We start from the raw sequence: 16,397 nt of genomic DNA on the forward strand, positions 1-16,397 counted from the left end.
AGCCGCACAATTAAGATACCTATCAGATTTTTATCAAACAAGGGAAAAACCAGACTGGACGAGATTAGAATTAGATAAAATAGGGGAAAAGATACCTGAACACATATTATATAAATGGGACGAAAAATTGGTACAACATAGAACTTCTCCAGTATTACATCATCTCCTCAATATTTGGAAGAAGATCCATGTAGAAAGAAACAAAACAAATTATCAATTACCAAAACTAATATTGATGCAAAATAAGCTACTCCCTTTTACAATAGACAACCTTTCCTTTAGAGAATGGGAAAAAAAAGGGATTAAAAGAATAGAAAATTGTTTTTCAGGAAGTAGATTCTTATCCTTTGAACAAATGAGAGATAAGTACAATATAACTGGAGATACAGCGTTGGCATATTACCAACTGAGATCCTACTTGAAGGATAAATTAGGAAGCAATCTGAGTTTACCAGAGGGAAGTAACCTTGAATATGTGATTACAGATACAATGTTAATCAAAAGATTTATAAAAAATATGTATATTAAACTGCAAGAAAAGGAGAATGAGGAAACAAATGGTAAAACTAAACAAAAATGGGAACAAGATTTAAATATAAAGATAAAAAAGGAAACATGGGAGAAATTATGTTCTGGAACGATGAGAAATACAATAAATACGAGGCTACGTATGATACAATATAATTGGTTACACAGACTATACATTACACCGCAAAAGTTAAATAAATGGGACCCAACAGTATCTGATAGATGTTTTCGATGTAAAAAAGAAATGGGAACAACAATTCATGCAATCTGGACATGTGAGAGAGTAGAAAAATTTTGGGATGATCTCAATCAGATATTAAATAACATAACAGAAAACAATATACCAAAGAATCCAGAGATCTTTCTCCTAAGTAACATAAAAAACAAAGAATTTGGAATTGATTTGGAGGATGCACAAAAAAGATTTGTTAAGATAGCCCTAGCCGTAGCAAAAAAATGTATTATGTCAACCTGGAAATTGGAAGATAATTTGAAAATACAACAATGGTATATAGAAATAAATAAATGTATTCCATTAGAAAAAATAACATATAGTTTAAGAAATAATATTGAAATATTCGAACAAGTATGGGAGCCTTACATTAAATACAATAGCAAAAACCTACTGGGGACAAACATTACCTAAGTTGATGGAAGGAGAAGGAAAGAAAAGAATGGACTCTGTAGAATTTCTGGTGTATTTTTGTTGAATGACAACATTGTCTGACTGAATTAATGCAACCTAGATTGTATACCTAAAATGGATGAGAGGGGGGGGGGTGGGGGGTGGCTTGGGAGGAGGGAGGGGGGGGGAGAAAAAGTCACTGTAAATGTGTGAAAAAGAAAAAGTGTATATCATGGCTATTGTGATTTATGGTGTGAAAAATAAAAAATTTTTAAAAAAAAGGCCCCTAATGGTTCAGCCTCTACCACCACTCCGGGCAAGGCATTCCAGGCCTCAATAACTCTCTATAAAAAATCTTACCCCTTGTGGTGATATGTAATTACACCATTAGGTCATCAGGGGCCATCCCGGTGGCCTTGTATATAAAGCAGTCCAGAGCTACAGTCTCGCCTTCCAGGTTCATCTTGCAGAGACAAGACCTCTTAGTGTACATATTAGTTTATTAAAGCTGTCTTATACTCGCACGGCTGGTGTGGTCATTGTCAGTGCACCCCTGATGTCTCGCCTATACTTCCCTCCCTTAATCTTATTTAAATGTCCTCTAGTGGTTATTATTCCCACCCTAGGAAACAGGGTGGAATTCAGATATGGCTGGCAAAACCAGAAATTATTGGCTACCCTTTATCTAATAGATCAAGTAAACAAAGTAAGGAGAAAGATGAGTTGTGGAGCTTTGGAATTACTCACTTCAGAGAGTTATTAACCATTTTCAAACTGAATCTTCTTGAACTACAAGAGAATCTAGGAATATGAAATTTAGGCAGCCGAGTGATGTTGAGACCATGATCTTATTGAATGACAGAGTACATTTCTACCCTATACTCCTGCTGGAGTTTGCTTTATGGAAATTGACTGCTATGTTCCTGCATTACAAGAGTTGCATTTTAGAAGTACTGAATTGGATACATGCCTGGAGGTTATGAAAGTTGTATGTAGACAGAAATTTTTTTTTGTTGTTGTCTTAAACCTTTTTACTAGTTATGAAAATGTAGTAACTTCTTAATTTTTTTTAGTTTTCCTTTCCATATTTTATCTTGCTCCCAGAACCAAATGTGTTCAGGAAAGTTTTCTAAATCAATATACAGAGCTACCAACGAGAGAGGGTGCAATACTTGAACTCCTATTATGTAAAGGCGAACATTTTGGGTGCAGTGACTACAATGTCATTAGTTTCAAGTTAATTATGGATAAGGATAGGTCTGGTCCTTGAGTTGAGATTCCAAATTGGAGAAAGGCCAATTTTGTGGAAATGAGAAAGGATCTAGGAAGAGTGAATTGGGATAAGTTGTTTTCTGGCAAGGATGTATTCACTATGTGGGTAGCCTTCAAAGGTGACATTTTGAGAGTGCAGAGTTTGCATGTTCCTGTCAGGATTAAAGGCAACGTTAACAGGCATAGGGAACCTTGGTTTTCAAGAGATATTGGCCAAGTGAGAGGTGTATAGGCAACAAGGAGCAAATGAGGTTCTAGAAGAGTATCGAAAATGTAAGAAATTAAGAAGGCAAAAAGATGACATGAGGTTGCTTTGGCAGATAATGTGAATGTTACCATTTTCCCATGGGGTGAGATACCTCTTGATCATGGTAGACCCTCCACAAGGTGGCTGTAGGTGGTCCCTGGGCTGATACCACCACCGAAGCTGTGCTAGGGCACTTCTTGACACGTGGGTGTCCCTTTTCAGGTTCCCAGAGCACCTCACAATTCATCTCTGGCAGCGCTGACTAACTTTCTGGGGACGCAGATCCATCATACCATGGCAATGGCATATCACACGTGGGTCAATGGGTTGGTGGAATGCTTCCACAGGCAACTCAAGGCAATCATGATGGCTTGGTTCAAAGGTCCAACTGGGTGGACAAACTGCCTTGGGTCCTGCTGGGAATTTGTACCGCACCGAAGGAGGACTTCAATGCCTCAGCAGTGGAGATGGTTCACAGCATCATCCCCAGGGAGTTCCTGGCCCCCAATAAACATCCAGAAGACCCCGCAGCAAACCTCAAGACCCTGTGGTGGAAGCTGAAGTCCCGTGGCAACCCCCTCCAAACGGCCAGCCCAAGCACTGCGTCCCGAAGGACCTAAGAACTTGTCAGTACATGTTTGTGAGAAGGGGTGCACACAGACCACCATTACAACAGCCCTACAAGGTCATTAGGGACAATGGTTACACTTTGTCCTTGAGATTGGCGTTAAGGAGGAAACCTTTACCGTCAACCACAAAAAACCGGCACATCTGGACTCGATGAGCCGGTCTGCACTCTGCTCCCTCGACGCAGGGGCAGACCACCGAAGGCTCATTTGCTGATTCAGGGGTGGGGAGAGGGTTGAGGTTGTGAGACGTGAACCAGCCTTCAAAATGGCCAATGAACATGATGACCGCATGGACCTGGGGGTGACACCAATCGTTGTCCCAGGTGACTTAAGCACAGCAGGAAGACTGGGAACTCTGGCAGGGTCTTTATCAAGATAGAACATTCCTTAGAAACCATTTGTAAACCGAAAATTCGTAAAGCAAAGACCCATTGACTACTATTGGAGGCAATTTTCGTAAAAACAAAAATCCATTATGATTTATTTTTAATTAAATGAAGATGCTATTACAGTTCCTACCCAACCTCTTTTTAATTTTTCATGTTCTTTTTCTGTCAAATGTATTTCTTGTAAAAATGTAGTATATATTTTTGTCTTTTTCATATAAACTAATTTTTTTTCTGCTTTACTTGATTCTGTATCCCATTTATATTAATACTAATAAAATTCAATTTTCAAGCCATCGGATCACTTTACTAAATCTACTAACCATCCATCTTCCCATTCCCATCTCTCTCATTTTTAAAACACAATTATATTTCTTAACTTTTTTGATAATATTTAGTTATATTAAGAAAAAAAAAAGAAAACCATAAAAAGATAGAACCCCCCCCCCCACCTCAAAGGTATACATTATTAATAAAAGGTCGTTAAATGATCTATACAAGTTGTGGTCAAAACCACACCAGCACTCATAACTCCATAGCAGGTAGTTGGGAGTGAAGGACCAACTCTCTAGAATTACTGTACTGTTCCGTGTTGCATTAGATCTAGATAGTCTTTACTTATTGACAAATTTTTACTTATTTATAGATCCTTCAGCTTAAAATTTTCCTCCCTCCTCTTAATTTTTTTTTAATATTTGCTCTTTCCCTCTCTATCACCTATAATCATTCTGTATCATCTCTCATTTCAAACATCCCTCTCTTTCTCAGGCAATGAATCTGCAAACATCTTTGCCTCATTGGGTTCTGTAAAAAAATCTATATTTACCTTCTGGAACAAAAACTTTCAATACTGCTGGATACCTTAGCACAAAAGCGTAACCTTTCTTCCATAAACACATTTTTAACAGCATTGAATTCTTTTCTTTTTTTTTCAACAAATCAAAACTTATATCAGGGTTTCTAAGGAATGCTCCATCTTGATAAAGAGGTGTGTATCTTGAATTTTTTTCATCTTTTCTTTAACATTTTGAATCTCAAATTCATTTCCTTTAATTTTTTTTCATCCACAACTTCAAATTTCTTATTTACTTGCTGCATCATTCTTTCCATCTTCTTTGTAAAATTCTTATTTTCAACTATACTCTTTTTAACTTCTGCAGTTAATTGCATCAAAGATTGTTGAAAATTTTCCATGTATGTCTTCATTTCAGCTGTAAATATATGTCTCTCAATTTTTCTGACTTTTTAGCTATAGCTCCTTGTCTTAGAGGCAATTCCTGTTCTTCTTGGTCATCATTCTGATCACTGGAGACTTCTTGGGCTTTTATTTTTAATTGCCTCTTTTTTTTTCTGTGCTCTGCTTCTTCTCCCATGGCAGATGGACATTGTCAGGGGAGACCTTGTACAGCAACGTCCCAGGTCTCCCCAGCTCCAGGCTTTTCTCCGCAGACTCCTACCTTCTGGATAGCTCCAGGATCCTTCTTCAAGGTAGGCCTCTTCCTTATCCCTCTCTTTCTCTTGTTCAATTTCTTGTGAAGTTACCACTGTTTTGTTTTCTTTGGTGACATCTTGTACTGTTTATTAGATCTTCCAACATTTTTTTTTAAAACTGCTTCAACCTTAGTTAACTTTTTTTTAAAAACTTTTTCTGAGAGAGAAGGGATTCGAACCCCGTATGGCTGATCCCTTATTTTTATGAGGAAAACCTACATTCATTCCTCAAGTACTTTCAAAAACTTTCAAGTGCAGAAAATAGAGCAGGATACATTACAATTCACACATCAGGGAGTGCATAATAAATACATGATGGGTTTGTTACATCAATGAGTAAAATAACAAAAAATAGAAATGTAAAAGATGGTTCAAGCTGAGGATTAATGTAGAAAATATGGGAAATCACTTTGTATTTAACAGTTTGAGTAAATTTCTGACAGTTGAAGCATAATTACAGATTATTTAATAGCAATTAAAGAAAATATCTTCCAACATATATCCCATTTCACCAATCAGATATGTTTAAAAATATCTCACATGCTACTCTATTTGAAACATGCAATGACCATTATTAAATCAAGAAAAATATTTTTGAAAACTCACATCGTTGTTGCAGCTTTCTTTCAACCACAGTGAACATTACATAAACAATATTTGCTTTTATACCAAGGGTGGAGTGGGTTATGCAAATCACGTTACAGCTTATCCAATGAATTGCATAAATAACCTTGAGTTATTTTGTAACTGCTTTGTGCATATCCATTCTTGCCAAGATTTCACAATAGTTATAAAACAGAGCTGGGCTATTGCCAATCAAGATTCTGTTTCCAAAGAAAACTAACTAGGAGAGAGAGAGCCAGGAACCGAATCAAAAGTGCTAATGCAATTGTATCATAATTGAAAAACAATCAATGGTAGGACTCAAAGTGTCCTGAGTTTTAAAGAAAGCCTATATTGCCCCTAACAAACAATAAGGGACTAAAACTAGGATGTTTATAATGCTGGAAAGTTGTTGGCAAAGTGGGGTGGAATGTGAGATCTGTGCTTGGCAGAGGGGAGACAGAAACCAAGGTTAAATCGTCTAATATCATCTTCTGTACTATCCTGCCTTTTGTTGATCTGCACTGCGGCAGAAAGCAGGTTACTTTTAGTTTGAGATGTATCATTTTGAGCTTGTTGAATATGATTTCCTCCATTTTCACACTGTGTCTTTCTTTGCCTTAAACTTGAAGCTTGACATGTCGACACCAGGAATTTGAAGTCCTTGATCTTCTCTACTATTAAGCCCTCGATGAGGTCTGGGTTGTGTTCACCGGACTCCCTCCTGAAGACCATAATCATCTCCAAACAGGTTAACAAATGGATTAGCTGGGATTTGATTTTTTTTGTTTAAAACAATAAGTAAACATCACTGGTCAGGCTGCCATTTATTACCACCCCAATGGGGCTTGAGAAGGTGGTGGAAAGCTTCCTTCATCAACCAGTACAGTCTGTCTGAGGGTAGCTCCACAGTGTTGTCGCATAGGAAATTGCAGGATTCTGATCCAACAACAATGGTTCTCCCCGTGGCCTCCAATTCCTTGCTCTTTCAAATGTTTATCTAGCTTCATCTCAAATATTTCAAATGCCTTCTTCACCTCTGGGTCAATTAATCCCATTGATCTGAAAGAAGATATTTCTAAACACCTCCGTTGTAAATGGCTGGCCCATACCTTGTATTATTAATGACTCTTCCACTTGTGAAAATCTCAAAATTATTCTGTCAATCCAATAACAGAGTCGTTCCTCATTCTTACAAACTCACTAAAATATAGGCCCAAACAGTGATGTTCTCTCTTAATACAACAGCAGAGTCATTGAGTTACCAGCCTCTGATTTGCTCTTGAAGCCATTGTATTTATGTAGTTAGTCCAATAGGTTTCTGGTTAGCACCACACCCATTGATGTCTCAGCAAGGTTCTTCACCACTACTATCTCCATGGTGGGTATGCAGTGTTGGTCCATCATCTTGGAGGAAATGGACTAAGGATAGGGCAGGCATCGGTTAACCTTTCCAAATGAGGTGCCATTTCACAGATCCTTGAACCTTAAGAGGTCTGGAATGTGACCATCGAATTTGCAGCTCTGCCTATATGGGACATGCCAGAGTTCCCCGTCTTCCTGATGTGCTTAGGTCACCTGGTTCATCAGCCATTTGGCGGGCTGGTTCGCATCTCCGTGCATGGGACATAACATGACCCCCACCTCCCTCAAACCGGTAACTGGGCCATTTCCATAGCCTTCGGTGACCTTCATCCATCTCTTTCTGGAATGTGTTAGCCAAAGGTTTGGAAAGTAATCCAATAGTTTTTTTTTCAAAGAACATCCTGGCCATCAATGTAACATATAACTCAGTGCTCCAAGAGCAGAGTTCCCACATACGAATACTGAAATAAACACCAAACATCAGGCACTGTTATAATATAATAACTAAAAGACAAATTTTGTGGAGTAGTACATTCTATGAACCAGAACCAAACGAGGTGTGAAGATCCGAAGCTTGGTTCAACCACCCTCAAAGAGTAAGATTCCATTTATGGTTTTCTTACCATTGCATAGCTAGAATTTGTTGCAATAAATCCTTGGAACTAATTGCCTGAGGAATATATGCAAAGAAAATGTAATATCATGCAAATGGAAAAACACACAGGGACCACTCTCTCTGTGACTCCTTTGTCCACTCCTCCCATCCCACCAATAATCCCCTTGGGACCTACCCCTGTGACTGCAGAAGATGCTCCACTTGTACCCACACTTCCTCCCTATCCACTATGTGTGGCCCCCAAACAGTTCTTCCAAGTGAAGCTATATTTCACTTGTGAATCTTCTGGGGTCATCTACTCCATCGGTTCTCCTGTAATGGTCTCCTCTACATCGAAGAGATTGGATGAAGACTTGGAGATCGCTTTGTTGAGCACCTTGGCTTTGTCTTCCTCAATAGTGGGGATATCCCAGTGGCCATCCATTTCAATTCTCCATCCCATTCCCTTGCTGATATATCTGTCCATGGTCTCATGCACTGCCAGACTAAGGGCACCCGTAAATTGGAGGAACAACACCTCACCTTCAGATTCGATTCCATCCAACCAGATGGCATTAATATTGACTTTTCTGGCTTTCCCCCTTCTCCTTTCCCCTTCTGTCTTTCCATTTCATCTTCTCTTGCACAAACATTCTTACCTTGTCCCTTATCATATCCAACTGACACCTATTGTTGTTCTGGATTCTAGAAGGGCTCAGACCCAAAATGTCAGCAATACACCTTTGCCTCCTATAGACACTGAAAAGACCAACAGAGTTTCTCCAGCATTTTGATGTTTTTACTACAATCACTGCATCTGGGTTTCGTGTTTCACTCAGAGAGAGAGTGTAAAAGAGCTGGAAGAAAGATGACAAGGGGAAGAAGAGGCAAGTTAATGGAAAAACTGGAGAAGTCACTGTTATGTCATCCGGTTTGGAGGATGCCCGGACAGAAGAGGAGATGTTTCTCATATTTGTGGGTGGTATCAGTCTGGCAATGATGTAAATGGAAAACTGAGATTGGCAACATATGAATTTAGAACTGGGTTTGTTTCTTCAACATCAGTGACCAGCTTGCCACAAATATGATGGCAACCATTATTTCAACAAGCAATTGGTGTTTATGGTGTCATCTGGCTTCCAAAAAGGTGAAAAGCATAAGAGCATTTTGTAATGCCAGGGTAAATAAAACAAGAGGGAGACATCTGGTCTGACTGTGGTCAAATCTGACCATCTGAACGTGTTTATTGGATATTTTAAAAATCGTAAAATTTGAGTATTTACCCATGTAACTCTTTTTAAAATCCCCCTTGCCTTCTATGATTCCAAGAACAAACCCAAGCTTTCATCACCAAGTCAGTTATTTTAATTTTTTTTTCCAGAATTGGATGCAATGTTCCGAGCTTCCTATAGCCCAGATCCTATGTGCTTTTAATTATTTTCCTCAATCTGCCTTCCCACTTTAAAAGATTAATGCACACATACACCCAGTTTCTCTGTCCCAGGCCCCTTTTAGAATTCACTTGGCATCAATCTATCCCACCAGGTAAAATAAAATGAATCCATTTTCTTGAGATCAGTACTTGACATTCCTGCATTAGATGGGGTTCAGTTCATACAGAAAGCCCACTATCAGTTTTCCATACAGAGATGAGCTCAACATTTTTGGCAGGTACAATGAAGAAGCACCACTCTTCCTGAATGAACCATCATTGAATGATGATCTGCTTCTTCTGTCATGGGAACATGAGGGGTGCTCAATATTGGGTCCAGAAAGGTTGAATGACCACTTCTATCCCTGCTTGCTGCCACAGTATTATTTGTGGATTGTGGAGAAACATGTGGCCTCCCTACCCATCTAGAATATTGTGGAGTTTGGGTGGGCAGATATTATCCCTGACTGAAACTTAGTCAGAAGTCATATCACCTATCAATCAATTTGGTCTCCAGCCACCATTAGCGCACACCTTGCCACTGGCTCATTTAAATTACCTAGGGTCATTATTGGCTAGGCACCCAGATCAAAACCATATAACATCAAAGCATAGCACATTCTTTCCCTCAGCCTCGTGGTCCAAGCTTCGGACATCACCCCACACTAGATCACTACTGTGGAAATTGTTGGAAGTGTCGCAATTGTGCACTATACTTAAGCTAAACCATAATACTGTGATAGATCTGTGCTTGCAGAGAGCCTCACCCCCGTTGGTACAGTAAACTGGGAGTATGTGTGAAAGACCCTGACTGTAGAGTGTGTACACATTTGTGTGTGCAAGTAGAGTATAGGCGGCCACTGGTATCGGAGTCCAACCTGGGTCTGATGTGAATGTCTATATAGTTGTTTAATAGTAGAGTAATTTGATGTTCTCCCCTGTTTTTCTCCTGTGTGTTCAATAAAGATACCTTTGATTGTTACACTTGTGTCCAGACTCACCTAGTTTTGGCTGGATGCACATGGGAGATCTAACCATGTGGGAGACTGTACTATCGTGTGTGTGTGTGTGTGTGTGTGTGTGTGTGTGTGTGTGTGTGTGTGTGGTCGAGTATGTGTTAATGTGTACCTAGTCACCAACAGGGGCAGCAAGACAAAAGACAACCAAAGGTAGGAAAGGAACATTGAGGTCAGAATATAAAATCAGCAGGTGGACCATCGACCATCAGGGATGCCACTATTTGGCTGTATGACTGACAAGCCACACTATGCCAATCGACAGGGTCAACAGGTTGGAACCCCACAGAGAGAAGATAGTGCACCACGTGATCTCCCTCCTAGAGGAATCAGGATTTCTCGGGAACCAGGGGAGTCATGGGGGAGCCTTATGGCTACTGAGATCCCGACTGAGGCACAAATGGGCTACCACGTCCAATTTGTCAGGGAACCCAGAAAAATGAACAAATCAAATCATTAAAATTCCAGCACGGGCCCATGCAGGAGGCACTGAATACTGCTGTGAGAAGTGCCTTCACGTTCACAAAATATGCTCAAGACAAAAGTTGAGAACAAAGAACATTCATTTATATTTACAACATTGCAAGGTTGGGTACTCTCCCCTTACCTTGGGAAAGTACCCCGAGGGCGGGAAGCTTCTTTGTTTTTATACAATTTTTACTTCACCCTCCCTTACATTTGTCTTTCTTGGATTGGTTTGGCACTTTTCCCTATTCATCTGACTCTTGATTGACTCCAACTTTCTCTTATCCCGTGCTCACACCTCCTTTCCCCACCCCCTATTAAACAAGCTCTTTGTGTGTGTACGTGCATATTTCTTAAATTCCTCTGTTATCTTGTTTACTCTGTTCTGCTGTTTTTCATGCACCATTTTACACAAAGAACATTTTAGCTTTTTTCTTGCTTTTTCTTTCTACCTTCTATAACTGTTTCAGAACTCCTAACATTAAAATAATAACTGTTTCTAAACTCCTGCAATTAAAATAATAACTGTTTCTAAACTCCTACACTGCCAGGGCTCAAATCAGTAGCTTGGTACACTGAAGCTGCCTCAGGCAGCTTCAGGCAGTGGGGCACATTTGGCATGGCATGGGAGTGGGCCAAGTAGACTATTTTGGCCCTCTCCTTTGCCAAAAGAAAAAAAAGCCTACATACTGAAATGGTGGACACCAACTCTGCAGGCTGACCAGGACCACATCTTTGAGGGACTGAAATACCTCTCCTCCATTTATGGAACTCCATGGTTCACACTTTACAGAGCAAAGGTGCAAAACTGGGGGACAGAGGCAGGTATCTCATGGCTGTTGCACATCCCCTACCACCCACAAACATCAGGATTAGTAGAGTGAATTAACAGACTCCTCCAACAAAAGATACACATGCTGACACCCCACAACTTGTTGTTGTTGGCTCATTTAAATTACCTGGGGTCAGGTGCTCAGATCAAACCATATGTAACATCAATGTATAGCACATTCTTTCTCTTGGCCTTGTGGTCCAAGTTCCACACATCATTCGGTGGACACCGCTGGAAGTATCATGGGTACAGTGTGTACTATACAAGAGCCACACCCCCGTTGGTGCAGGGAACCAGTGTGAAAGTCCCTGTCCGAAGTGTGTATACTTGTGTGAGCATGTACAGTATAGGCAGTCACTGGAGGAGTCCAACCTGGGTCCGATGTGAATGTCCATAGAGTTGTTTCATTGTAGTTATTAAGAAGATTATCAACTGCAAACTCAATGCTAAGATAATCAAGTTTTACCTTTCTGCACAAGCAATAGCTCGATGGAAACCTGAAGGTCCAAGCAGAACACCTGTGGTGCGAAATGATTTCCTGCAGCACTGACCCAGGGAAAGCCCGAAATGCGCCCATCAGCCTGTGGGACCCGGACCCACCCCACCAGGCCAATGACATCACACACGTTGCCCACCTGGCACGGCAGCGCTCAGTCGTCCCACAATGCTTTGCACGACGGTAAATGCCAATGTTGGCACCACACGTCGCTACAGTCATTGCTGAGCGCTGGGTTACAGTCCAGATAAATTTGGATCACGGGCCAGATCCAGCCTCTAGGTTGGCCAACCCTGGACTAAGAGAGTATCATTTGACATTCTCTCCTTTTTGTCTCCTATGTGTCCATTGTGATTGTTGCACTCATCTCTCCAAACCTGATACTCTTCCTAACACAGTAGCTTGTGATTTCTATTAGAACCATCAACGGGTTTTTTTTTCGATAGGAACGTACCTGTAGCCATTCCCGAGTCAGCGAAACTCTCAGGATAATTGGCAAGAAATGAAACGTTTCGCAAACTCGACGGATGGGGAGCGACTGCCAAATCCGCGGAGCGGGGTGGGGTGGGGGAGGCAGCCTGGTGCTCAACGGCACCTGCCGTCACTTCTCCGCCAGCCCCCTGGCTGCCCCGCGATTGGCCGACGCCGGTGACGGAACAATCCGCCCCAGTGTTAGGCGGGAAGCTCGTGGCGTCACCTGGTTGACTGGATGGCAGCCTGTGGTTATGTCCTGCTGCTCAGTTGTATCGTGGGCAACGTGTGGTGCCACCAGAAAGGTAAAGCCAGTCACTCACAAGCACCGTGATCAAATTCTCCCGACTAAACGCTCATGTTGGCATCAGGGAATAGTGCTACTCCAAATGATAAATTACCACCACCATTTGTACTCATCACGTTCTGATGCGCATTGATTCTTTCAACCATTGGATACATTGATTCTTTCAACCATTGGATACATTGATTCTTTCATTGGATACATTGATTCTTTCAACCATTGGATACATTGATTCTTTCAACCATTGGATACATTGATTCTTTCAACCATTGGATACATTGATTCTTTCATTGGATACGTTGATTCTTTCAACCATTGGATACATTGATTCTTTCAACCATTGGATACATTGATTCTTTCATTGGATACATTGATTCTTTCAACCATTGGATACATTGATTCTTTCAACCATTGGATACATTGTTCTGATGTTAATTAAACCGTCCTCATTGTGGACATTTGCACACAAAGATCTAAACGGCACATTTGGAAGGTGGTGTATGTTGGCACTTCAAATATATGCCAAACAATTTCATAAAATAGCATTTAAAAATCTGTGCCATTTCTTTATAGTTGTGTTATGTTTTCCTCAAAGTTCTTTCTTGCAAAGGATATTACAAACTTCTATTTTTTATCTGCCTTCACTTTTGTGTGTGTTTCAGATTTATTGTCAGAGTACATACATGACATCATATACAACCCTGAGATTCTTTTTTTCTGCAGGCCAGGTAGAATTGCCACTTATTGGTAAACATAAAATAACTAAATACAGAGGGAACAAAGAAAATGAATCAATAAAGTGCACAAGTAAGAGTTTGAGTTTGTTGTTGAGGAATTGATGGTGGAGGGGGAGCAGCTGTTCCTGAACCTGGTAGTGCGAGTCTTGTGGCACTGATATCTCTTTCCTGATGGCAGCAGTGAGAACGGAGCGTGTGATGGGTGGTGTGGGTCTTTGACTGCTGCTGCCCTCCAATGGCAGTGTTCCCTGTAGATATACTCAATCATGGGGGGGGGGGGGGGGGGGGGAGTTTGCTAGTAATATCCTGGGGTGTGTCCATCTTTTGGAGGGCTTTACACTCAGGGATATTGGTGTCCCCACACCAGGCCATGATGCAGCTGGTCAGCATACTTTCCACCACACCTCTGTAGAAATTTGCCAGGGTTTCTGGTGTCACAGCAAACCTCCGCAAACTCCTGAAAAGTAGGAGCGCTGATGTGATTTCTTCACGATGCAACTGGTGTGTTGGGTTCAGGAAAGAGCCTCTGAGATAGTGACTCCCAATGCCCTAAATTTGCTCACCCTCTCCACCTCTGATCCCCCAGTGATCACTGGATTGTATACCCTCTGGCTTTCCTTTCCTGAAGTCAACAATCATCTCCTTAGTTTTGGTGACATTGAGTGTAAGGTTGTTGATGCACCACTCAGCAAGTTTCCAATCTCCCTCCTCTATGCTGACTCATCTCCTTCCACTACCATGGTATCATTGGCAAATTTACAGATGGTATTATTGTTGTACCGAGCCACACAGTCATAGGTGTAGAGTGAAGAGCGCAGGAGACTAAGAACACTGCCCTGTGGTGCTCTGATACTGATGGAGATGGTGGAGGAGAAGTTCTTACCAATCTTCACATTGTGGTCTGGGTTATGTTTGTAGGAGATTATTTTTTGAAAAAAAAATCATTTAATTTTAGCAGTTAATGTTGGAGAACAAAGGTTTTGCTACTGCACATTTACATGTTGTAATAATTCCCACACCATGCTTCATTTTAGTACTTGCTCATTTAGGTGAAAGAAGAACTACACATGAAGTGGACAATCAGAGACTCTCTGGTCCAACCTCTCTGGTGGAACATAGAAATGAACATCCTCCCAGACTGCATGGAGGTGAAGTACACTACTTAAGCAGACAATAGTGAATGAAGTATTGCAAGGGTCACTGATCAGTTTGCATTGTAAATTGGCATTCTTGCCGTTCACCTTGGTGGTTAATATCAAGGCACTAATTATGGTGGGGGGGTCTCCAAATGTAAGCCATTTTATGGTAAACCTCAGGAAAAAAAACATTATTCCTTTAATGGACCATCTAAATGCCTCTGTTGTAGCGAGGCATGGCTATCTGGGAAATGAAGAACACAGCACAAAATGTTGGTCAGAACATGGGAACAAGTTCCTTGCTCATTTAGTGCTCCAGGATTCTCCTTCTTCATCAATTTGGGAGCAATTGGCACCCCTATTTAACATCCCATTTAAGAGAAGGGATTTCTAAGAGTGCAAAACTCCTCCCGACTGCACTAAGATGTTGACCTAGCTTATGTGTTGAAGAATCCGCTCACAACCTTCAGACTCAAAGTTAAGTATGTCACTATTAATCTGTCATTAGTACCTAGAGGGCTCAGTAGATCAGTGTTTTAACCTGTTTTTCCTTCCATCATACAAGTGCTGAGACTTGCTGCACTGTGTCACTTTTAATCTGTGCTTAAAACTATTCATGAGTCACAAATCTGACATTAAGATTTGAATCTACACTTTTTTGCTGAATAACTTTCCTACGGTGTGGAGCCCAAAAATTATTTAATTTTAACATGCTGTATATTCTGTACAAGTTTGCATGAAAACTAATATTTCATTTTTTTATTTCTACCTTTCTCTTCATGGTAGCTACAGTTGAAATCAATTAAATCCACAACATCACTCAAATTTTCCATTTTTGAATATGATTTATTGATATTTGTTGCCATTCTTATCATTTATTTGGTCCTCTGAATTATTTACTTTATCTTTTTAAAATAATCCAAAAGTGTAGTTCCTCAAGTTCAAACATCTTATAGCTGGACACATATCCAATATCTGGGATCCCAGATTTCTAGATGTCTAGTAGTCAATGTTTCAATTGCTGGACCATTATTTAAAATATTTATCTTCAAGCCTCTAAATACTGATTGTTTGTTAACTATCCTGTACTTTGTTATTTAATCTATATTTATTATAGCCAGTATGGCTGTTGGGTTTTTTTCTCTAAACTGCTATCACAATCATGATCTCCCTTCCAAATTTTGTTATTGTTGGACAAGCACATAGAACCATAGAACATTACAACACACAAAATAGGCCCTTCAGCCCTTCTAGTTTCTGTCAAACTTTCATTCTTCCGAGTCACATTGATCTGTACTGCCATACCCCTCCCATCCATGCACGTGTCTAAATGTGACTTAAATGTTAAAATTGGACTTGCATTCACCACTTCAGCTGGCAGCTCATTCCATCCACCACTCTCTGGGTGAAGAAATTGCCCCGAATGTTCCCCCAAAACTCCTCCCCATAGTTTCTGGTTTGTATCTTACTTAAACTCAATAGATTAAGTTTGTATCTCACCTAACCTCAAGTGAGGTTGCATTTATAGGCCTACTTGCATTTATCTATATGAATTTGTAAAGAAAAATTCTGATGTTGTGAAGGACTGTGATTGTTGAGGGTGAACAGATTGGAAGCAAGAGACTGCAGATTCTGGAATCTGGAGGGAAAATAAACTGCAAGAAGAATTCAGCAGATCAAGCGGCATCAGTGGAACCAAAGGAATGGTCAGCATTTTGGATTGAGGCTCTCCCTCAGGACAAGAGTATCGAGGGAAGAAAGCCAATA

The 16,397-nt window shown here is 40.5% G+C and overlaps 2 protein-coding genes across 5 annotated transcripts in view; one reads left to right on the forward strand and one right to left on the reverse strand.

Moving 5' to 3' along the window:
* LOC138756812 (heme-binding protein 2-like) overlaps window positions 1–12,053 on the reverse strand; it is a gene marked incomplete at its 5' end in the record, with an annotated part of 39,267 nt that extends 27,214 nt beyond the window's left edge. The window contains one exon of the mRNA XM_069923201.1: window positions 11,953–12,053. Within this exon, the coding sequence (XP_069779302.1) occupies window positions 11,953–12,053 (101 nt within the window). The remainder of the gene's footprint in view (window positions 1–11,952) is intronic.
* A 486-nt stretch (window positions 12,054–12,539) lies between these two features.
* The window catches only part of LOC138758515 (uncharacterized), a 41,803-nt gene continuing 37,945 nt past the window's right edge, over window positions 12,540–16,397 (forward strand). The window contains exons 1-2 of one of the 4 annotated variants that reach the window (XR_011354314.1): window positions 12,602–12,758; window positions 14,544–14,642. Coding sequence is in view for 3 of the 4 variants with exons in the window: in XM_069927518.1 (XP_069783619.1) it covers window positions 12,692–12,758; window positions 14,544–14,642 (166 nt within the window). In the remaining variant the exon portion in view is untranslated. Of the gene's footprint in view, window positions 12,759–14,543; window positions 14,643–16,397 lie in introns of all 4 variants that reach the window. The other 3 variants (XM_069927518.1, XM_069927520.1, XM_069927519.1) reach the window with 3 other exon arrangements.

The sequence above is a fragment of the Narcine bancroftii genome, chromosome 3 (genome assembly GCF_036971445.1).
Source record: "Narcine bancroftii isolate sNarBan1 chromosome 3, sNarBan1.hap1, whole genome shotgun sequence".
Taxonomy (NCBI): domain Eukaryota; kingdom Metazoa; phylum Chordata; class Chondrichthyes; order Torpediniformes; family Narcinidae; genus Narcine; species Narcine bancroftii.